At 37.6% G+C, this 25728-nt stretch overlaps 1 protein-coding gene across 1 annotated transcript; it reads right to left on the bottom strand.

Moving 5' to 3' along the window:
• Positions 1 to 14869: 14869 nt before the first annotated feature.
• Positions 14870 to 18521, bottom strand: si:ch211-214p13.8 (uncharacterized). The gene is made up of 6 exons (XM_065472061.1): positions 18457 to 18521; positions 16343 to 16632; positions 16197 to 16244; positions 15980 to 16108; positions 15854 to 15885; positions 14870 to 15346 (listed from the first exon to the last, which is right to left on the bottom strand). The coding sequence occupies exons 1-6, from the start codon at positions 18519 to 18521 to the stop codon at positions 14870 to 14872; spliced, it is 1041 nt and encodes a 346-aa protein (XP_065328133.1).
• Between the last annotated feature and the right edge of the window lie 7207 nt (positions 18522 to 25728).

Here is a 25728-nt window from a genome sequence, read left to right as displayed (position 1 = left end):
CATATTGATTAAGAGTCACATAGAACATGTAGGCTATATTTCAACTTCTCTGGGTCCTCCCCTAAGTAATTCCACTGAGAATAATGGAAGAAAAATGGGGCACATTTTTCAATAGAGATTTTTTAGTGAACGGTGGATTAGAGCATCAGGATTTACAACAGAAGGAACATAATAATCCATAAGTTTGGGAGTTTTTCTCGTGTGACGTGTGTGTGTTGAGCAAGATCATGAGTGATCAGTAATTTAAGGTTTCACAGTTATCATTTTGGTGTAGATTTTCCAAAGAACAACAGCAGTGAATTCGCTTTAAAAGATGGGGAAGCAGTTCCCTGTTTCCAGTCCTTCAACTGAAAAGTGGTGACCTTAGAGAAACTTGCTCTACAAATTGGGATTTTCTTCTTGATTTGTTGGTCCGAACCTGTTTTTCCATGTAAAATGTGACAGCAATGACAGTGTCGTTACACACTTTGATTAGTGTTACAAAATGTAGGTTTTTGTTTTGAAGAAGTCTCCGCACATGTCAGCAATTTTAGCAGACTTGTTTATTAGCACGTTAATAGCCTAAGTTTTAATTATAGAAGAAAACAGCTTCATATATCACACTTCTAACCAGGCTTAAGAAAATAAAAATATGAAGGCCTCTGTGAAAGAAAAAAAACTATTTTATTGCATGTTTTTTTAAATATTTCTGTAAAAATTGATATATTGTTTTTTGGGTTTCTTTAAGAATTTTCCTTTTTTAGTAAAATGCTTCAACCTCACACACCCTCATAAAATGATCCCAAGTGGCAAAACCCCTCTTATGTGGAATTACTCCCGGTTAATGTCTTAAGAAAAGCCAAACCTGTGACAAGGGGAGGTGATTCACAATAGATGAGTCTACTATTACATATAATTGACATTCCTTAACTCTTAAGTTGGTTTCCTCTAATTTTTTGAACTCTTTGTTGTTCTAAATAGCTAACTTTTATTTGACAATTTATAAGGCAAACGCCCAAACTGCTGTATTACGTAAACAATGTGATGTTGAGGTGGAGCAACTCTTACCACGAGGTGTCATTGTCAGAAATCTTTCTATCTTTGACTTCCTGCACACTTAAACTAAACCGCACTGATGCGGTTGGCAGACAAAGTGCCCCGTTTCTGACGGTGGCAGTGACAAAAAGAATGAGCCCTGTGTGTGGGACAGATGTGAGATTACCTGGTAAAGTTGCTTGCTCATATCTCTCTTCACACTCACACCATGTCTGTCTGGTAGTTTTGTTTCACAACAAGTAATGAATGGACAGGTAAGTAAGTCAAATAATAAGCTCAAGTACGAGGAATGCAAAAACGGTCAATAAAATCACTGCATTCATTAACGTTTCGAACAACATAATGGTTCCAAAGTCACGGATGAGCCAGTGATTACAGTGAAAAGCTGATTTCTCTTTTTCACATGATTGCTAGCCTTAACAAATCAACCCAATGACTGAACAACACATTTTCACTGAGTCTGTGCAGAACAAATCTATTTACCCACTGGATTTTCTATGAAATCCTTGTTTTAGTTTGTTTTCCATGTTGCTCACTGCAAATGAAGAATATAAAGAAAGTAATATTAAAATATAATAAAAAGCAACGTTGGAACGAACCTGAGCGTGAGAGTTGCTGCTTCTGGTCTACTCAGAATAACTTCAGATGTCCGAAAGCACACCTACACAACCACAAGCTTCCTCTGTTCACCTCTTCTGCAGCGTGGTTGATCGCTTATCATCTGCTCAACAGCACAACACAGCTACACGCCAGTGCACTTTTTTTTATTTACACTTGTGCATTTTAAATTAAAAACATTTAGGAAATATTATTTTTACAGCATATGCTGGGTTTTTAACTTGGTTAATAAACCTGCTGTTTTCCAGCAGGTTTACTGCAGTCTTCATGGTTGATGAAGTCATTCACAGCAGTCTTGATTCTTTTTTTTTTTTGTTTCTTTTTCAGTTTGAAGCAGAAGGCTGGTTACCACCGGGCAGGAAAGCTTGTGGCTTTGGTGATTATGCAGTTCCTTCCAGTTCTTTTTGCTATACTAAACGATATTTGTTACCCAACTAAAAATAAGGTCAGTATGGAAGTGTAAAATACTTCCCTTTCTTTAATGGCTGCTAGAGGCTCCTGTGTTAAAAAACCCAGATTAACAGCATAAATACAACCAGACACAACAAATTGGATTTTAAAAGCTTTTTCTACCACTGAGACAAAAGCATGTTTGTTTGTTTTTTTCACTTAATTATTTTAAAATATTTAATTTAATTTTTTTGTGTGTCTTTGTGATCCTGGGCAGATACTCTTTGTTTTTGCTTGTTAAACTTGGCAAACCGTTTATGATCAGAGTGAATTACAGATCCCCATTGCCAAGCTGGTATCCAGTGTCAATGTTGGCTGAGAGCTCTAGAGCTCTCGCCTCCAAATATGTTTGCATCAGGTGACAATAGAGGTAATTTTTGCTTTGGAGTTCTTTGATATTTAAGAATCCTTGTTTTGTGCATGAAATAACCCACAATGTAAAATTAAGTCATGAATTTTTAATTGTGCATATTTTGATATTGTGGGAGAATAAAAATACCTGAAAATAAGGGAAGGCATACCTGATACTGAGATCTTGATGGTGTGGGCAATTATGCTATGATGGTATCCTATTAAACCAAATCTGTGCAGCCCATCATCATTAACCCTAGAACACTATCGCTATAAATAGTAACACAATCACTAACGCCGGGTGATTTTTACCCGATATAATATGACCAACTAAAAGTACTTGTCATCAAAATATATCAAACACATGACAAATCAGAGTGGTCAGCTTTTACTTTCAACTGTGCCATGTCTAACAAAATGAAAAAAGTGTCATGGGGGATGCTAAAATAATGCTCCAAAATTACAGAAAAATCTGGAATTCAAGAACAAAAAATTCCTAAAAAAAAAAAAAAAAGACGCTGGAAAGCTGGTCTTTGATACACCCATTCCTGGGACATTTGAGACTTCCCTGGTGAAGGCACAATCTCCTCGACACACTAACAGCTGCAGAAGAGAGAAATCATGTAAATGTATTTGCTCGGGTGAAAATCACCCAGCGATAGTGTTCTAGGGTTAATGGAAATCTGCTTAAAACTTAAATATGAGATCAACTGGTCCTTAACATGTTTCTCTGTTATATCCACATTTTCTCTTTTACTAATCCGTTCACAGTTGTTTGAGTCAAAAATTTTAGACCAGATGACATTTAGTGATTCTCAATAGTGCCTGGGTGGTTTTCAATGACTTGCCTCTCCAGACCATAATCACAGCTTCACATTAGGCATTTTCTAACAGTAGATTCCTTTTGTCCCACATAGCAAGCTAGTCTGGCCTGGATCTGGTGTCAAGCCAGCACTGCTGGCTGACTTCTGGCATGATAAGACGCATGTCATCCAGATATGGGCCAGGCCTGCCATAGATGGCACTGTCTATGTGATGGCATGCCATATCTGGCTCGACTGTGGTTTGGTTTATGTGGCCCAGGCCCATAGAAAACAGGTCTGGCCTGGATCCGGCATCAAGCTGGCACTTCTGACTGACTGGTGTCTTGGCAGAGTGTATGTCAACCAGATGTGGGCCAGGTCTGGCAATGATGGCACTATTTAAGTTCCTATTTTCCTATTTTAGTTAGAAGACCCAAGTGCCATGTTGCAATACTATACTGCTATGGTAGCTAATGTTTCAAATGCAGGTTTGACAGGTTTGTGAGTTTACACTTTATCCAAAACCTAGTAACGGTTTACTCATGTTTACCACTGGGTGGCTGTAGCTCAGGCGGTAGAGCAGGTCACCTACTCATCGGAAGGTTAGTGGTTCAATCCCTGACTCCTCCAGTCTGCACGTCAGGAGTGTGAGTATGTATGAATGCAGTTAGGAAGCACTCAGTTAAGAGAAAGTGTGTGAATGTGGAATATTGTATAGAGCACTTTGAGTAATCTGGGAGAGTAGTAAAGTGTTATATAAGAATCAGTCCATTCACTGTCTGAACAGAGTTTTGTCATGTTACTTTTGCACTGTTTTGCATGTTCTGGCACATGTTGTTATTACATGGCTTGATTAAGGTACACATTAGGCTGATATCTGGGGCCAGAGCTGAAACTGTTCTGGGCCCAGTACAGGGCCAGCAGTGTGTTTACAACTGGCCCGTGGCTGCACACCACCTACAGATGGCCCACATACCGCAAAGAATGACGGCCCTTTGGTGGCCCAGATCAGGTTTGCCAGAGGTAATCCACACATGGGCCAGCACAGGACCACCAGTGTGTATGCAACTGACCTTGTGCTGGCCCATGTGTGGGTCACCTCTGGCAAACCAGGTCTGGGCCACCAAAGGGCCGTCATTTTTTGCGGTATGTGGGCCATGTGTAAGCACATTGTGTGGTCCTGATCCGTGCCATACCAATTTTGCCTTGTGGGGTGCTGTGCCCTGATATTTTACTATCTTTCGTAACAGACGTATGTTTTTTTTAGTAGCCTTTACATCTCATTTGAAGTTTTCCAGGTACAACACCATGTATAACACTGAGTAAAACGCACTTTTTAAACATAGTGTTTTCATTGAGAGAAATGTTTTGTCACTCACAGAGACAAAGTCAACCAGATGAGTGACAAAACATTTATCCCACTGAAAATGCTAGGGCCAGATGAACAGAACCAACTTTCTGGAACATCTGCTTGCCAGTTTTTTATGTACTTTAGAAAAGGGAATTAATCATGTTTTTGTGATATACCACTGGCCACCAGGCCAAACAGACTGCAGTTTTGGCTGTGGCTGAAGCTTCAAGGGGATTCTGTTCAGCTCTCATGAGACTCAGTCGAGGATAGCATTTCCCTGCCCACACTATATATGGTGGGGATGGGGCACTGCTGACTTCAAGTGAGGGTATAGACAGGCAAACTTCCTGTCTGCCTTTCTATGCATCCTGCCTGCATAGAGAGACAGGTCTGTCACTTCATGACTGAACTGCTGGGGCTCCTAAGCATTTTCACTTTGCATTAATACTGTGGAATATCTGATTGTGGAAAATCTAGGAGGGAAGAAATTTCACAGACTTTGCTTATAGTGAGCTCTTTAGAGCGCCGGTTAAATAATGTCTTTGTTTTTCTTTGTTTGCTTGTTTGTGAATGCCTCTTTCTTTCCAGGAAATTGCTCTAGCTTCAGACCCACACATAAAATGACTCAGAGAAATCTGAGATGCACAAATCAGGGAAAGAAGTCCATGATGTTAAGGACTCCAACCTCCAGCAGTTATAAAACATGGAGTGTACACTGGCAAATAATGGTATTTGTTTGTATCATAAGCTGGCGTCTTCTAATTCTTTCATTCTCATTTGCTTGTAGTTTCTGGTACCTTTAAATAGCTAATCATTGCTACCCTTACTTTAAAAGTGGCACCAACAGTAAGGTCATCACCCAAACTGCAATACTATAAACATGTGGTTGAGGTGGAGCACCACTTGCCACATGATCTCATTGAAACCTTAAATCTGTCCATCTTTCATTTCCTGCACATTTAAGTTAAACCCCACTGCTGTGGTCAACAGACACTAGTTTCTGACACTAGTGGTGACAAAAACACAAAGGCCTGTTTGTAGGACAGAAAAAGGTATGAGATGAAATCGTGGGCTTTTAAAAAATATTTGTTCATATCTTCAAGCATCTCTGGTGCTATTACTACATTTTGCAACATGCCATGAGTGGACATGATCATTTTTTATCTGTAATGAGCTCAATTAAGAGAAATATAAAAATCTGTAATTCAGTAAGTACATTCATTAACATTTCAAACAAAATAATCTTTCAAAAGTTGTACATGAGTCACTTATTAGTTTACATTACAAAACTCTTTTTTTTTTTCACGTTTGGCATCCTATAACAAATCAGAAGACTGCATTACAAATATCAGTAAGTCTATACAGAACAAATCTATTCCATTAATGAATTTTATGACATTGTCAAAGTTTTGGCCATCAGAGTTGAATACATATATTTATTTATTTTAAATTCCAACTCAATTACATGGATTTGAATGGGGGAACAAAGTCATATCAGAAAATAAAAAAGAAATTCAAAATAAAATAAAAGCATTGTCTGGATTAAACCTGAGTGTGAGAGAATAAAGTTGCTGCTGCTTTTGGTCTATTCATGATAGCTTAATGGGACATACAGTGCATCTACACAACCACAAGCTTCCTCCATTCACCTCGTTTGCAGTCTTTCTCATCACATTGTGCCACTTCATACAGTCATGTGAAAGATAAAGTTTTCACACACACCCATCGATTCATCAGACTGTGGAATCATATCTAGTAGCAATAATTTTTCAGTCCATTGAGTTTTGAAGCATTTGTTTTTGCACAGCTGTCTTGAGATTCAGCATTTATCAAATTTGGGTTGAAGTCTGTATTTTGACTAGGTTGTGGAAACACCATGATTCTTTTCTTTTTCAGCCATTCTGTCATACATTTGCTGTCATAGCTGTGCTTGGGATCATTGTAGTGTTGCATGCCCCAGTTCTGGCTTAGTTTTAGCTATTGGACAGATGGCCTCACATTTGACTCGAGAATACTTTGGTATACTGAGGAATTTGTGGTCAACTCGATGACTGTAAGGGCCCCAGCTGCATCACAAACCAAAAAGCATCCCCCTTCCACCACCTTGACTGAAAGTTGGTTTGAGCTGTTTGTGCTGAAACACTTTGTTTGGTTTTTGCGAACATTTCAACTTTGGTCTCATCTGTCTAAAATATATTGTTGCAGAAGTTGTGTGTTTTTTTTAGATTCAACTTTGCAAACGTAAACTATGATAGAACGCTTTGTTTGTTTGTTTTTTCTCCTGGAGTCTTTGTCCTGGTAACTCTTCCAAACAAGCCATAATGTCCATGTTTTTTAATTGTACTGTCACAAACTTTACCAGGCCTACAGAACCTAATCTAGCCTCTGAGCATTGCACTGTCAGACCCTGGAGTGAATATATTGTGTTTTGTTGCTCTAGATCAGCCAACTTGGTGAAGATTTCTCAGTCAAGTGTATCTGATTAGCTGCATTTGACTGCTATGTACCTTCTTTATTCCTATGGAAGCAATGGAGATTTACTTAGTTTTTCACAGAATTATATAGTCAAATGTGTCTTTACATGACTGTACTGATATACACTTTTACACCATTTCATCTACAAGTAGCCATTTCAAATGAAAAAAAAAAAATAAAGAAAATGTTGATGACAGCATATTCTGGATTTTTAACTTGATTGTGCCATGGTGTGCTCTTCTTCAGCAGGTTTTCTAGGTTATCTGTGGTTGATGACAGCATACGTTGCATGATCTACATTTCTTACTGCTGGGTCTGAATCTGAAATCTGGCCTGGCGAGCTGGTGATTCTGGTCTTTCAGCAGTAAAAGAAGACTCTGGGTTTTTAACTTGGTTAGTCACTGTGTGATATTTTAAACCATGTTTCGTAGCGTGTCTATGGTTGATGATAGCATATACTGCACATTGTTGATATTTAAGTGCTGGATTTGAAGCTGAAATCTGGAACTCATGGGGCTGGCAAGTTAGTGATTCTGGTCTTTCAGCAGTAAAAGAAGACTCTGGGTTTTTAACTTGGTTAGTCATGTTGTGATATTTTCCACCCTGTTTGGTAGCGTGTCTACGGTTGATGATAACATATACTGCACATTGTTGATATTTAAGTGCTGGATTTGAAGCTGAAATCTGGTTCCAACAGGGCTGGGCAGCTGGGGAAGTTAGCACTCCTGTAGAAAAAGTCAATAAATAAATTGCCCAGTTTTAGATGATAAATTCAATAAATTCAGTTTCAACTATCCAAAATAAAAATTAGTGCTCTTACGTTTCCAGTTGTAAGAACTCAGGAGGATGAGCGCATTCAGTATGAAAATCAGAAGCACTATGCCGAAACAAACGTACAAGTATGGCCTCCAGTTTTTATCCTCATTGTGATCAGGGCTCGGTGTTGTACCTACAAAACACAATAACCAGATCAGTCGTGCTAAACTGCATCCACAAAATGTTGGCTGTGATATTCTGATAAACACAGCTTCTCACCTGCATTTTTATTGTTATTATCGGAGTTTTCAATCCCCTCGTACATGTCTTTAGGGAATGATACATAGTAGACAGAATTAACACTTCATATTTTATCATTTCACATTTTAATGCCGATGAAGAATAAAATATATCTGAAAGCATACCTGATACTGAGATGTTGATGGTATGGCTGATTACGCTGCCATTATATCCTAGTAAACCACATCTGTACATGCCATCATCATGAATGGAAATCTCCTTGAAATTTAAATATGAGATCAGCTTATCCTTATCAGGATTCTGTGTTATCTTCACATGTTTTGTTTCATGAATCCGTTCACAGATGTTTGAGTCAAAGAGTTTACACCAGGTGACCTCCAGCGTTTCTCCACAGTGTATGACCGGACAGCTGACCCTCAGACTTTGTCGTGGAGGAGTCTTCCAAGTGCTGCCTCTTCCTACCATAATCGCAACTTCACACGAAGCATGTAAACCTAAAAAAGTAAAGAAGAGAGATTTAGAGATGATAATGGTTTAAAACAGTTTTTCTTTGTTTTTTTAATTGTTTTGAACATTATCTTTTTTTATTTCTGATTGTTGTATAATTTAATTATTGAATTGATAAAAACAGTCACTCTATGTAGGAACTATTGCATTTTTTTGGCACCACTCACAGTTCTTAGATTGACTATGGTGCTTGTTTTACAAGCTTAAGCATCAATGTGTTATTCCTATCTTACACTACTGATGTAACTAGTAGTAGTAAAACATATATTATTGGCATCAAATTCAAAATAAGCTAACACCATTTATAAATTGTACATTATTAATTTCAAACATTTTACATGTTTTCTTTGTTCTACTGTAAATAAAATATGATTTTATAATATATGCAGATTTCTTGCATCGTGTTTTCATTTACATTTTACGCAGCATCCCAACTTTTTTGAAATTACATAAATTTTCATTTTCATACTAAAATTGTCATTTTTGTTTGTTGAAGATTAAATCTTAATTTATGTGGTTAACATATCATTTTGTGATTTAATATCAGTATCACACGTCTTAAATTTGTATCAATTCTACATGCTAAGTTCAGGATTCAGCAACACACATGAAAAAAAATAGAATAAAATAAAAAATAAACATCAAAACAAGATAGGAACCAAAGGTAGGGAATTTTGGGAAAGCACTGATTCTATGGCGGTGCTCATTTCAAACCTAGTTAATACTGCAATTGTTTCAGTGTACCCAAATATTATATCTATGTCTCTTATGTTCTACATTCAAGTCTTGTGCTCTCAGTCTTTACTTTTCAGTCTCAGCGAACAAATATCTCATTTGTTTAAGTTGTTCTTCCATCCATCCTTCCATTTTTACAATTAGTTTATATTAAATAACTTATCATTAATAGAAGAGCTTTCATAAAAAGCATTAATAAAGGTTTACCTTTACCGCTTCCATCTGCAGAGACAAACACGAAGCAGCAAAAAATCATCAGAGAGTTAAATCTGTCCATCAGGCTCATCATACTTACAACCTTAAATTTTCGAATAATCTGTTGAAGGTACTGCAGGGGCTACTTATACTTGTGACAAGCTCACCACTTCCTTACACCCTGCATGCGTGCTGCACACAAATGTGCATTTCATGTTGTGACATCATAAAGTTTTTTTAGTTTCAGTATTAAGGACGAATGAAGTAAATGCAATCAAATTAATCGCTGCAGAGTTCTGTCACTAGTTAGTAGTGATTTGGGGACTTTGTTACAAAAGTTCTCATATAAAGTGAGGCAAACAGAGTTCCAACGTGTTTATTTTACTTGCAAGGAAGCAAAAGCATACACAGCGAACATCTATACGAGTGCTCAGTGGGGCAATAGCGCAAGTTTCATTCATACACTTCTTCCAGTGTTGTCCTGGGAACAGATATGTGTGTGACACTCTTACAGAGAAACAGTTACTTGGTATACTTGAACATGATTTTAACTGCTTTGGATAACAGAAAGCAGAGGAGCCACAACAAAGACTGACAAGAGGACAGATAGAGAGAGATAGAGAGATAGGGCGATCGTGCCTCAAGAGTTGGGAGTTCGCCTTGTAATTGGAAGGTTGCTGGTTCGAGCCCCGGCTTGGACAGTCTCGGTCGTTGGTCCTTGGGCGTTGCCTACTGGTGGTGGTCAGAGGGCCCGGTGGCGCCAGTGTCCGGCAGCCTCGCCTCTGTCAGTGCGCCCCAGGGCAGCTGTGGCTACAATGTAGCTTGCCATCACCAGTGTGTGAATGTGTGCGTGAATGGGTGGATGACTGGTTGTGTAAAGGGCTTTGGGGTCCTTAGGGACTAGTAAAGCGCTATACGAATACAGGCCATTTACCATACATTCCTTCAGCTTACTGTAAAAAGTGTTGTATAGCTTTAAGAATTTTTCTATCATTTCCATCGATCAAATTAGTTAGTGTAATAATTTACAGTGAAATCTGATTCCAGTATTGTTCCCAGTTGTTAAATTTATTTCTAGTTGAGTTTTGATTCCTTTTGGTTTGTTCATTTACCTCCATTGGAATTTAAATTCTTGTTTATTATTAGTTACTCCATTTCCTTCTTAGTTTGTTTATTGTTTATATTTGATTTTTATATTCCTTCTTAGCATCTGGGGCCTTTGGCAATTAGTTCCACTGCCTGTTTATTTCCATTAGCACTCTGGTTTAAAGAGTTTAGTTCCTTGTGTTATTTTCGTTAGCCTTTGCCTGTGTGCCTCTGTGTTAAGTTATATAGTGTTAGGGTCTCATCTCTGTTTTTGTGACTTCTTGTTTTACTTTGTTTTTACTATCATGTGTCTCTTGTGTCGTGTCTCTAATTTTATTTCCTGTCTGTGCTCATTTTGATTGTGTTCAGCTGTGTTTATTTTCCTTTTGGTTTTCACTTTACACATTAGTAAAGAGAATTTAACATTATTAATAAGGTATTGGAAAATTTACCTTTATACCATGAATGAACCAGTAGACTTGCTCCAGAGTGAGAGTCCCTGTCCTTCGTGGAGTCCATGCTGGGATGCTAGATAGTGCCCTGTTTAGGGACTCCATTTTTCCTGCTGGGCAACATCAGCGCTTATGTGAGCAATGACAGTAAACTCTAAAAGGCTTATGTAACGGACACCTAGTTCAAATATAAAGGTGTTCATAAGCGCACTCGGCGCCAGGACACCTTAAGTGCCAAGTCTAGGATTGTTTTTCTAATAGGGCCATCAGACCTATGGCTCTATGTCTTGGACACTCGGGTGAACAGAGATGTTGAACCTTTAATAGATCACCACATGTAGTGAGGTTGGGCTGGGAATGTCTGGTGGAGGGCCCTGTTTAGGAGATCTTCACTGTGGACACTGAGTCCAAGTGGACCATATTCCACTTTAATGTCTGTCTTTACTGCTCCAGTATCTAATAAAGGTAAAAATGCCATAAATCTATCTTTAAAAACAAATAAATAAAAGAGCAGCATGTGGGGAGAAGTAGGACAACTCATCCATCGCTGTAGCTGAGGTCACAGGGTTAAAAAGTTCCACCCTTGGGAGGTGGATGAAAATCCCCCATGTCTTCATTGTTGTAGGGCTGTCTTCATTAAACTGGGATAGATTTTCCCCTCTTTAACAAGGGAGCTCTCTGGGAAGGTCAGTGTCATCAGTACTGGAGATGAGACTCCACCCTTTAGTCAAACCTTAGATGAAGAGGAACAGCGTAGCTTTCATCCTAGTTGTGGTTCAGCTGGATCAACTCTTTATTGTCTCAAGAATAATAAAGGTTGTGTGAGATTTTGTCCAATCTCACACAACCTTGTCTTTTAGAACAGCTCGTCTATCTCTGTGGTTGCTCATAGAATTAAAGAAAAAAATGCTCTCCAATGGCCAGGCCACTTGGGCAATTGCTCCAAGTCTGGATACTTCTGGGTTTTCTTGGTTGACCTGCAATATCATGTGGAAGTGAACAGTAATTTTGAATTTGCAAACTGGGGTGAAAGTCCTCAGTAAGTTTTTGAAAAGGGGACTCTCTGAGAAGCTTTGTCCCAGCTCTATATAGTTTTTGTCCTGTCCTACAAATCAGCATATGTTCTGTAGTCACAGAGGAGTCATTCATTGCTTCCCTTGACATGTCCTTTGGAGGTTTGCCTCAGGAATATGGTGTATTAGGCCGAAGGTTACAGGCCATTTAGTCCCTGTAAAACTATAGCAAGAGATTGGTTCACATTGTAAGTGGACTGGACTCCACCAGTACTGAGCTTCTGTTCAGAACTTTTATGGACAGAATCTCTATGTGCAGGTAAGGGGTGGGTGGTGTAAGATCAAAATCAGTTGATTTGTGGGCCTTAGCCCATCTCATTTCTGATTTTTTTAGATGATGTAGTGTAAGTTTAAGGTGATCAGAGTGATAATCTCCAGGTTGTACTGGCCAAGTGTGAAACAGCTGTGGACAACAATTAGCACCAAGTCAGTAAAGTACCCATTTCAGGTTGGGGATGAGCTGCTGCCCTTTGCTCATGCTTGAGGGACATACTAAGCAAGAAATTGACACATGGAGTTGTGCAACATCTGCAGAGAATGTCTGAAAGACTGAGATTAGACAAACAGGTGTTGGAAATGTGCTTGATCCGAAGGTTGTCTGAGTTCTAACTTAGAGATATGGTGAGGACTGAAATGGGCTCACAGCAGAGTCACTCTACCAAACTGAAAGGAGCCAGGTTGTTTCAGGTCTATTCAAGAGGCTCAAGAAACAGACATAATACACCTCTTCTTACCTCTGAAAACCTCCATAGACACAGATAGGCAGCATATAGCTATCTAAAAGACATATATATCCCATTATATTGATGCTCAAAGTTATGGGGAAAAAAAGCATATTGTGAATAAAGAAAGAATCTTGGCTTTAGATTGTGACACTTGGAGTAGGTGAAAATTAGATTTGCCGTTTTTTTAAGAGCTTAAATGTGTTTTTCTGTGTTTAAGATTTCATGCAGCTATTGTATTTCAGAAGTAACGAAGGTTCAGAAAACTTGAAATATTAAATAATAAACATATTAAAAGCGCTCACTATTCTATGATATGAGCCTAGACACACTGCTCACCAGCTTATAAATCACAGCAAACCTTTCCACAAGCATAATGTCGTAAATGAGTGTGATTTTCTGCCGATTTCTGTTTGTGACACTTGACAAGAAAATTATGATCATGTATTACTGTTTTATTGACCTGTTAGCTGATATCACACACTGCACATACAGTAAAAGATGGGCACAGCTCGAAATTATTAAAAGCGAAGGCAGTGCCTTAAATCTGAATTCTTTCTAAGAACGAGGGGCAACTTCTGTGATTTCAAAAAAAAAAAAAAATCTTTGGTCGTATAGATATGAAAAAACTTTCCCTGGTCCCCCCACCATATATGCCTCAGTAAAAACTTATGGGCAGAATCGATGGTTTGAACGTATACTGAGTGGAACATTAAAAAAAAAATTCATACCTATAGAGTCTGTAGTCTATTGTCTATGTTTTTATTTAAAAAAAAACTAAACAAAAAATCAAACATGTATATATACAAATACATATATACTAATGTAGATAAGTTGAGTGTAAGTATTAGAGAGCCAGGATTAAATACACACGTATGCTGAGATTTTAAATTATACTAAACAGTTAAATTGCAGCTTTACCATAATTGTTTTAATATTTTGATAAACACCTCTTTTTTCCAGGAAAATGCTCTAACTTCAGACTCACTTATAAAATGATTCAGAGAAATTTTAAAGGTGAAAATCCCCCTTAATCAGAATTGCACACAGTGTATGTCCACAAAAAGGCCATAACATTTTACAAGGGGAGATTTCTTTAAGGTTTCCAACCTCAAATGGTTAACAAACATAGAGTCTACTATGACAACTACTATGTTGTCTTTATTTAATATTTCCTCTAATTCCCCCCATTCTCCATTGCTTGTAGTTTCTGGTACCTTTGAAAAGCTAACCAATACTTCACTTTCTTGTTTTTCTTTTAGTTTAAGTATAGAATATGTGAAAAACAGGACCAATAATAAGGCCATCGCCCAAAGTGCAATATTAACAATGCGTACATGTGGTTGAAGCTGAGCGTCCCCTGTTCACAAAATGTCATTGTCAGAAATGTTTCCATCTTTAACTTCCTGCACATTTGAGCTAAACCACACTTCTGTGGTCAATAGGCAAGGTGTTGTGCTTCTGACAGTAGTGGTGACAAAAACAACAAGCGCTGTATGAGGGACAGGTGTGAGAAACTGTTCATATCTCTTAAATCTCTCTAGTGCTGATTAACATTTCTTTTTTTAATGACTGCCATTCTTCAATAACAAATCAGTGAGGAAACTGCATTTAAGTGTTATTTGTCTGTCAAGAAGAAATCTGTTTATGACCATTTTATGAAAGTACGACAGTTACTGCAGTCAAGTCAATACAAGGACTGGAATCAGATGACATCACAAGTACAATACAAAGTACAATAAATTATTAATTGAAAAAGAAGTGCTGCTGCTGCTGGGAACAAACCTGAGGGCTAGAGAATGAAGTCACTGCTGCTTCCGGTTTAGTCATGATAACTCTAGAAGACATACAGTTCACTTAGAGAACCACAAGCTTCCTCGATTCATCTCTTCTGCAGTATGGCTGTACAGCTGTACGTTTCATCACATGACTCCACCACATATTGCAAAACATTTTTCAGTTTTTTCATCTGCAACTGTCCCTTTCAAATCAACAACATTCAGGAAAATTTGATGACAGCATACTCTGGGTTTTTAACTTGGTTAGTCACGGTGTGCTGTTTTCCAGCAGGTTTGCCATGGTTGATGATAGCATACGTTGCATAGTCTTCACTTCTGACTGCTGGATTTGAAGCTGAAATCTGGTACTCATGCGGCTGGCGAGCTGGTGATTCTGGTCTTTCAGCAGTAAAAGAAGACTCTGGGGGTTTAACTTGGTTAGTCATGTTGTGATATTTTCCACCCTGTTTGGTAGCGTGTCTATGGTTGATGATACCATATACTTCACAGTCTTGATATTTAAGTGCTGGATTTGAAGCTGAAATCTGGTTCGAACAGGGCTGGGCAGCTGGTGATACTGATCTTTCTGGAGTATATGATGAATAGATGTCATTTAAAACAGACAAGTTGGTCAGTGGGACAGGAGTGGAAGGAGGGCTCCATTTAGGGAGGTCTGGTATCATAAGAGTGGGCATTTCCTATGGCACAAAACACCAAAATGAGAATATATTAAACTTATATTAGAATATATTAGTAAAAAAAAAAATCTTGACACTCCCATGACAGTAAATCTTAAGCAAGGTGGAAGATAATTAGCTTAGAAAACAAGTAAAATCGGCCTGCCAGGTTGTCAGAGGCTCACAAAATGTTATATACTGTATTACTTTTTTATTTTATGGCCTATGAAAACATTTAAACTGAAACAAAAAGAAAGAAATTGTTCATCAGTGAGTGAAACTACGGGTTCTCCTATTTTCAAGCCTGTTGTTAGACCAAAAGTACCCTGAAAAAAAAAAGTCTAAAATTATACTTCTTCAAGGCGCCATTAGACGCTGGCTCCAAAAGTGAGTAAGTAAAATTTTACTTATATAGCACCTTTCAAGACAAGGATAACAAAGTGCTTCACAACAAAATAACAGCACATAAATAATACTTTTTGTCCCCCCAAATATCCCAAAAATATATTTTTAAATGATCAACATTACCTCTCCCTTTACGTAGTTTAAGGACAGCACTCCTGTAGAAAAGCCAATAAATAAATTACCCATTTTTAGACCCTAAATTCAATGAATTCAGTTTCAACTATCCAAAATAAAAATGTATGCTCTTACGTTTCCAGTCACAAGAACTCAGGAAGATGAGGGCAGTCAGTATGAGAATAAGAAGCACTATGCTAAAACAAATGTAGAAGTATGGCATCCAGTTTTTATCCTCATTGTGATCAGGGCTCGGTGTTGTTCCTACAACAGCAGAATAACCAGATCAGTTGTGCTAAACTGCATCCACGAAAATGTTGGCAGTGATTTTCTGACAAATAAAGCTTCTCACCTGCATTTTTATCGTTATTATCGGGGTTTTCAATCCCCTCGTACATGTCTTTAGGGAATGATACATAGTAGACAGAATTAACACTTCATATTTTATTATTTCATTTTTTAATGCCGATGAAGAATAAAATATACCTGAAAGCATACCTGATACTGAGATGTTGATGGTATGGCTGATTACGCTCCCATTATGTCCTAGCAAACCACATCTGTACAGACCATCATCATGAATGGAAATCTCCTTGAAATTTAAATATGACATCAGCTTATCCTTATCAGGATTCTGTGTTATCTTCACATTTTTTGCTTCATGAATCCGTTCACAGATGTTTGAGTCAAAGAGTTTACACCAGGTGACCTCCAGCGTTTCTCCACAGTGTTTGACTGGACAGCTGACCCTCAGACTTCGTCGTGGAGGAGTCTTCCAAGTGCTGCCTCTTTGGACAATAATCGCAACTTCACACGAAGCATGTAAACCTGCAATTTAAAAAAACAAAACAAAAAGTAATGCATAATTCTTATCATAAAAGAATTAAAGCCTGTTTACATGAAGCATATTTTCTTCTTTTGTGATTACAGCAATGAAATACATTTTTATCTTAATACTTTATAAATTGTCCCATCCCACACATGTCGTCCATCTTATTTATTTGTCTATCTGTCATTTTACTTGTGGTTTTATTAGTCTAATTATGTCCCAAAGCTCTCTGGAGTGCTAACATTTCAAAGACAGAGAATATAGACATAATAGTAATTAGCGTAATAGATGCTGTGTATTTAAAAACAACGTGTTTTATATTCACATGTATATTTACATAAGACATTTTATTTTATACAGTTTGTTTTTCATTCTAACAGTATTGTTTTCTCAGTAAACAGAGGACTTACTGACCATTTACTTGCAAAAGATAAGATTAAGATTCATGTTTGTTAAGATTTGTTTTAAGTTTTATCTTATCTGGTATGGATGTAATGTTTACAAGATTTAATTAATGTTTAATTAATGTTTTTACAATAAACTTTACGATAATATACACTGTATAAAGGAACTGTGTTGTATTGTGTGGCTTTTGTGTGGCATGGTTGAGATTTAGTGCCGTAAGGCTGCATGCCACAGAGGGAAATGTAGTTGCAGATTTTACCTTTACTCTGGTTTACACTGAGAGAGAATGCACCTCCTGATCTGAAGCAAAAGCCTTTTAGTCTTACTCACCCATAACTCATTGCTCAGTCAAATAATAGACACCTCCAGCATTAAACCTAATATTAATGATTAGAGGTGTAACAAATCTACAGATAGACAAGAAGCCAATAATACTTTGAGGGAGTGCCCATATGCCCTAGTAATAAAAGGTAATAATAATCTTCACACATTTTCTAAGATTTTCCCTCATCATCTATAGTATTGACATGTAATGTCCACCATAGTGGCTGTAACACATAAATATGCTAAAATTTGGCATGCCATGTTCAAATAATTCATATCAGCACATTTTTCCAAGAACAACATCTGATTATTTGGTTAATTAGGTGTGCCTTTATGATTTGACGTTACATAAAATATCATCTCTCTCTCTCTCTCTTTTTTTTTTTTAACTCCATAGCGTGCCCCAATAGTATATCATTATTATAAGATGTATGTATTCTCAAATGGCAGTACACTCTCTTTTTATTTAGTCCAGCAACGAAGCCTAGTATACATCAGTAACAATAAAGTGTGCTACATTGTTTGTTTTCTGTACAACTTTAAAGCAAGTTGAATTAAGCATTTTAATCTCTGTCGTGTTTTTTTCACACTCGTTATGTTAAATATTAAATAAATAGTTTTAAACTTCAATTTTTTGTTCCTCAGTAATGATTACTCTGTATCTCTTATAGTCTATGTTCTAGCAATGTGCTCTAAAGTGTTACTACCCTCAAACAACCATGGCACACCTATAACAGCTAGTCCATCAATAAAATAATATCTATGTTTACCTTTGCCGCTTCCATGGATAGAGACAAACACACAGCAGCAAAATATTATCAGATAATTCAGTTTATCCTTTAGGCTCAACATGCGCACAGCCTGAAAGTTTTCAAATATTTGACTGTAGGTACGTCAGGGGCTTTTTTTCACATGTGACAAGCTCACCACTTCCTGTCGTCCCACACGCATGCCACGACCATTCGGCACATTTTGTGTAATTCAGTATGCTGTTACTTAACAAAGTTTCCAGCAATGTTAAGGAGGAGTGGGCTTCATGTAATCAAAGAAGTACTTTCCCAGTATCTCGCTGGTAGTTCGGTACTTCAACTCAAGTAGTTCCATGAACTTTTTGGCCATGTTTGGTTTAAGACTGGAGATTTATCAGAGGGGGTTCAGGGGAGTAGGAAATGTTTTTGTCATTGCTTCTCAACTATAATTAAACCCCTATTTTTAAACCCCCCCCCATTGAGATCCTTAGTGCTGGAAGCATTATCCACAGTTGTTTAGTTCTTTTACAGAAGTTGTTTCATTCACCTTTACATGGACCCCGAGTTTCTAAAGGTGGCTATTTGACCTGCTTGAAATTGTACACTAAACTAAAGCTAGCTTTCCACTGCAGAGTAGAGACTGTTAGGGCCCTATGCAGAAATTCAATGGGGCCCCTCTAACCAGCGTTCATCACCATTATCTCATAAATAATCTGGAACCAGTCAAACAACTGCTTGTCTGACTGGTGTACTTGTATCAGGTGTCTCTCCTCCACAGTTAAGATTATATTAACTGTGCATTATATTTAATGTGAGGATAGCTCCTTTTTATAATCATGAAGTCGCTTTCATTGTTGTCCATAGCTTTGTTTAAACAGGAGTTAGAGGAGGAAGGCGGGGCCCCCTTAGGGAGGTCAGGTGTCTTCTACTATTATGGTAAGCTTTAAGCATTGATTAAGAGTTTCAATGTTTTTCAGCCCACAGGGCACTCCACTTGCCTGCGGCCTGTTTCACCTCGTGGCAAGCAGCACTTCTGTGTAATTCTTTTTTTGTTTACTAGCTATTTTCTTGGTAGTTTTGTCATTTGTCACTTTGTAAAATAAATTATGTTAAAATTAGTTTTCCTTTATGAGTATGTAAAAACAAACAAAAAAAATTTAAAAAGTAGTATTAAATTTGTAAAAACATTCCACAAAACAGTCCTAGAGCATTGCAATTTTTTTAAATGAAGATGCAGCAGGGGTTTGTTTTTTTTTTTAAACAAAACTTAAACATGCTGTTATTTTGTTTTATTAACTGAGGGTCAAAGTGCTAACAAGAACAAATTCACTATCTAAAAAAGAACACTTTAGCTTTGCCCCAGAAAACGAGGAATTTGTGATAGTTTTCTTCAGACTTTTCTTCAGGACAGGAAAATTGGATCAATTTTTACACAAAAAATAATCTTTCCTTCACACTCGGGTTACCAGTATACTTATATGAACAACTTATAATACCGATCATGCTTCAGGCTTCATTATGCTGCAACTTGTGTACATACTTGTGCATTAGAAATCTGAAGTATACACCAAGAATGACTTTTGTTTTTCCTTTTTTTGCTCTGTCTGTGCAGCCAGCAGGTGGTGTAAGTTCACATTTCCTTTCTTCGTAGTTTGTAGACAATGCTTCTCAGCGTCATGTGAATCAGAGCATACTTTTCCAACAGCACCATCTGGTGGAAAATTGTGTGTTACTTTATGTGGATATGCCAGTTTGTGTGTGTCTCTGTACAAAATTAATACAATCATGTATTTCTCTTTTAGCTTTTGGTAGTTATCTATAGATAAACATTTTGGACCACAGTGACAAGAGAATATCACACAGCTTCCAGATATGTCATGATACCAATCTCGTGTTCCACCACATCCTAAAGCTGCTCTACTGGGTTGAGATCTGCTGTGGAGGTCATTTGAGTACAGTGAACTCACTGTCATGGTCAAAAACTGGCTGCTGATCCTTTTTAGATTTGTAAATTGTTGTTATTGTGTTCAAAATGGCCTTTAAAATGTCATCATAATGGGATGGACAACAATATTCAGTTAGGCTGTGGTATTTAAAATTTGCTACTAAAGGCCCCAAAGTGTGCCACGCAAATATATCCTACACCATTCCACCCACAGAAGTAGTGTGAATCACTGATGCAAAGTAGGATGGAGCCTTGCTTTTATTTTGTTTACACTGAATTCTGAATTTGCCATTTGAATCTTGCAGCAGAAGTTGAGACCAGGAAACATTTTCCGATGTCCTCATGTTAACTGTAGATTCTGTTTTTTGTTCCAAGGAGTGTCACCCAGTGTGCTCTTCTGTTGCTGTAGCCCATCTGCTTCAAGGTTCAACGTGTTGTGCATTCAGAGACACTCTTCAGCATACACTGGTGCAAACAATTGGTTTTTTGAACTATTTGGTTTTTTACTATTATTATAAGAAGACTGAACATTCTCCTCTGACTTCTGGCATTAACAAGACATTTTCAACCAGAGAACTGCTGCTCAATGGCTGTTTTCCCTTTTTCGGTTCATTCTCAGCAAACCCTGGAGATGAATATGGGGGAGACAGACTGATGTTAGTTTGAAATTCAGCAGGGTGTCTTGACCTTGCCTATCTATGTAGCTGGCTAGCTATCAAGCTAGCTATCTCGCTAACAATAGCTAGCTAGCTTGTAATTTCTTCAATACACAAACGTTCATAAGGCTGGCATTGTGAAGTGTACCGTTGTTGCAAACTAAGAAGTACATGTCCAAACCCATCGGTATGGATTCTGTCCAGGTACTCCTGCTTCATCCCAACGACATGTTAGGTTCACTGTTTCTGCTAAATTGGTTTTAGGTGTGGATGTGAATGATTGTCTGTCTCTCTCTGTGTCTGTTCAGGGAGAAACCACCTCTCACCTGATGGAAACTATTGTTCAGTGCAACCCATGGATGAAGCATATGACCCCTTTTAAACAAATAGTATTTTGTAATTCGATACTATTTCTGAATACATTATCATACCGTAAAATATACGGAATACTCACTATAGGATTTGTTTCTAAAAGGAACATATTGATGCGTCAGTATACCAGGGATTTTCTTAATATAAGGATGATTTCTTATCCTTGTTTACAATCAACGGAGCGGGGGCTAGAGCCTGTTCCAGCTGTCACAGGGCAAAAGGGTACAGCCTGGACTGGTTGCCAGTGTATTATAAGGCTGACACATAGAGCATTCACACTCAGATTCACAGTTAAAGTCAGTTTAGAATCATCAATTAATCTAAACCCATGAATGTCTTTGAACTGTGGGAAAAAGCTGGAGCAGTGGATCCATGCAGGCACAGTCAGAACATGAAAACATGATCCAGGCCCCAGACTGGATTCAAACCCAGGATCTTCTCGGTGTATAACAACAGTTCTAACTATCGTACTGTCACTAAATCAATATATTTCGAGCAAAAGTAAAGTCAATAAAACAAAAAATTTGCAATATTTTTTATTATATTTGAAAACATATCAGTAAAGATGATTATCTGGTGTGATTATCTGATTATTTCTACACCCATCTGCACAAACAACTAGAGAAACGAAAATGATGTAATAAGTCTTCAGTTTGTCCACTCTGAGCTCATTCTTTGAGCCTTTCCTCTACAGTGTTACTACGTGGTGCATATCCAGACATTTCTCTGAATGAATATGAAGGTGTGGTTCTTTTTCCTGCTGGCAATAAATAGTTTGTGAACCAAACCTGGACTTTCCATGTGGCAAAGATCACTGACGTCCTGTTGTTGCACATCAAAAATATTTACACAAGCATGCAAATGACACCATACAGTGACAACAAAATACATTACAGTAACTACTCACTACTGTGGTATCTCGCAATGCAGATATTTCATGTTTGCTCAATGGCAAATATTTTAAAATACAGCAAATACAGTAGGTGACAATGATGATGATGATGACCTTTTATTTCTGACATAAAAAACCAACAAACCACTATATCCACATACATACAAGTACATGCGTATAGATATACACAATTTTATATGAATAAAGCGCTCAAAAAATTGAGTATTTTGTGTCAACAACGTGTTACAGCATTTCCGTATTAATATGTGTCAGATTATATTTTGCATGCTGTTTGTTAGTACTGGCTGTTTTCCTCTACATCAGTACTGTTATTTTCCTATTGGTGTGATAGCACATTTGCTTCTCTCTCTCTCACTTGCTCTCTCTCTCTCTCCCTCATTCTCGCTCTGCCTCTCTTTTCTACCGCTTCCTCACTACTGTGGCCTATATGCAGTTTGATGCAACGAAGCGATCAGCTCATATCTACTACAGCGTCAGGCCGAGGGGCCCTTCTTCAGCAACCGGGCACTCTGTGGGATCGTCATGGGAAACTGTGCTTCAGGGTAAGTCATCATGCACACTCATACATTCATTCACACATTCATATAAGTGGGGACTTTCATATATTACAAAGTTATTCATCAGAATGTGATGTATTCTAAAACACTCCTTTAACTGCTGTAAATGCAGAAAATATATTTAAGGCATTTGTGAATTAACTACAGCGAAAATATTTATAAACAAAGACAAAGTTTAAATGAAATGATTGTGCAGTTTTTAAAAGAAGCTTCTGCATTTCCTCTACAAGGAAACCGTGGTTACAAGATAAAAATAGCCTTGGTTTCTGGTTGTCTTCTTACAAGAACTAAGTCAAATACAAAGAACATATTTTGCTGTTACATTACATATTCAATATATTACCGTCTAAAATGGTAAGTCTAGAAATATGCAAAGCTTGATGTCCTCGTTGGTTATTCGCTGCCATATTCAGTTGGTTATAAACAGGTGTTGATTGTAGGTCTATGTAAAGTGTTTCCTGTTGCAGCACAGGCGCTTATTTGTTAAAGCTGTCAAGGAAACACTGCTGTTGGCTAAAGCCCACACCTGCTGCCACAGATAATATTTTATATGATTTATTGAGGTGAAAGACATATGACTCAATAAGCAGTATTATCCAAAGGTATGGGGGCTTTGTTCTTCTGTGTGTGCTACCATTGTGGTCCTTGGTAGCTTATCGTTTCAATTTGCTTTATTTTCAGGAAGAAGAAAGAGAAAGGTAAAAACTATTTTGTATTACTAATTTCTTATTGCTTTTGTGTTACTTTCCCCAGTATAAATGTGATAAATATCATAAACAAAAATAACAAAAATATTATAATTTTATGATATTTCCGCATTTCCTCTTTCAGGGGATTCTGAACCAGATGATAAGACCGCGAATGACAAGGTAGACATCCCCGCATTAATCTTGGTTCTATTTCTGTTGACCATAAATCTTCACCGTTATCAGCTCATGATTTTCATAGGACATGGGTGTGTTCCACTTTGGATTTACATACTTGGAGAAGATTAACATGAGGCTTCTGCCGTAAAACAAACTACACAGGAACCCGCAGCATGTAGACACATTTCAAAATATGCCAGCTGCAGAAACACAGTGTAAAAAGTTGAATAAATTATTTGATGGGCACAATAAGGGTAGATGATCACCCATCTCACTCTCTCTCTTCCAGCAACCCAATGAAGATGTAACGTATGCTTCTATTAACCACGACAAAGCCAAAGGAGCAAGACATAACAGACCACCGACAAACCAGATCACCGACGACGACTGCGACTATGCTACAGTTAATATTCCTGCAGCACTTCAACCTCAGTCTGAATCTGAGTGCTCATCTAAAGACGAGTGTGCAGATGATTATGTACTTATGGGGTAAACAAACGGAAGTGGAAGCATTTGTTCGGTCAAGTGAGTTGCAGAAAATATCTGATGCTGGGTAAAGGCATGCAAGAACTTGTTTGCACTTGAATTGTCACTTTATTTTTTATATTCTTAGCTTAATCAAGAGCAGATCTTGATCATCAAAGAAACTGCCGAAACGAGAAGATTAACAGCCAACAGCAGCTGATTGCGGAAGCATGTACAGTAACCAGAAAGAAGTTTCTCTCCACAATTGAAGAAACTTTTTAACCAGAACATGGTGGTGTTCCTTCCTCAAGAAGACTAACTCGCATTGCAGATAAACCTGCAAGAGACGACACAATTCTTGAGACATTGGGACTTTACTAAAAGATTTGAAAAATCAGAAGAAAGCCAATAAGCTTTCATCAATTCTGGACCTCTCTGAGAAGAGCAATGCATCCAAATCAGGAAATACAGAAGTTTGTGGCATGCAATTACTACTTACAAGTGAATCGATGAAGTCTTGAAGCCACCATGTGTGACATTTTAATGTGAATTTGAAAATGTTTCAAACAGAAGTTTTATTTTGTTTTGTTTCTTTAGCTCTGTGTGTGGTTATGTGATTTATGTTTTGGCCCCAAATTCCTAAAACATTACGGCATTAGCACAAATTCAAAACTTGCTCCTCTTTAAAGAGACGTTTCCCTGAAGAAACTCAGACTTTTTGACCTGTTTGACCTTTTTGACCTGTTGCCACACCACAACTGAAAATCCATTCTCAGACATTGCTACCAAACATTTTGTTTGCATAGGAAAGAAAAATGGATCTAGAACTGGCATTTTGTGGTTTCATAGCGTGCATGTGCAACAATAATGGCAGAACTGTTTGGGGGTTTTTGAGAGACAAATTTGTTGATATGAATGCATCTGCTGTAAGGTGCTGCGCAGGAAGGTTTGATCATTATCTAGAGTCTGTTGCTGGTGGTTGGTGCTGAAACAATGCCAACTCATTGCTCCACCATTAACCAGTTTCACAACGCCCCATATTGAGTTCCCTCAGAAAGCGTTTTCAAAGTTAATACTGCCCAAACCTAAAATGCAACCCAAATGTGCAACCAAATACCAAAACAGTTTGTGTAATTTGATCTATTGCCACATTATAAAACGATAGTCCAGATCACACATTTTAATACGTAGTCAGAAGCATTTTACAGCATGTAAGAAGCACTCCACAGTCCCCAATATACTACAAACACACTGAAAGGCTGAGAAGTTGGTTTTTTTAATTCTTTGTTTGTTTGTTTGTTTTTTCTTTGAGAGATGTTTTTTTATGTGCATTTTTGTTTGAATCTGTCTAATCAACAGAATTATTTATACATTTAACTTTATGGGAGAGTACTGTTATTTACCTTATCTGTTCTTATTCTGCTGTATGAATAAACTGCATGTCTGAAAAACTGAAAGAAGACGAAAAAAAATCTTTTCAATTTAAAACGAAAACCAGTTTTGCTATTTGCTTCTGCTTTTAAGAGGAAATCATGTTAATGTGCTAAGTCACTGAAAGAGTTCAAATAGTCAGGCTGTGAAGATAGGGATATATTTGTGAGGCAAATGTTAGTTCTGTCATTATAACGGAAAGACAATTATAGTCACTGCAGCTCTTGCCTCTGATCTACTCTCTATTACTTACTAAAGCTACTGAAAAGAACAGGTGTGAAGCCACTGACATACATGTGTGTATATATATATATATTTATATATATGGAGAGAGAGAAACTTTGAGTTTTGGTTTAGATCATTGATGAATGA

The sequence above is a fragment of the Pelmatolapia mariae genome, linkage group LG16_19, assembly GCF_036321145.2.
Source record: "Pelmatolapia mariae isolate MD_Pm_ZW linkage group LG16_19, Pm_UMD_F_2, whole genome shotgun sequence".
Taxonomy (NCBI): Eukaryota; Metazoa; Chordata; class Actinopteri; order Cichliformes; family Cichlidae; genus Pelmatolapia; species Pelmatolapia mariae.
This window is presented reverse-complemented; position numbering and strand designations above follow the sequence as displayed.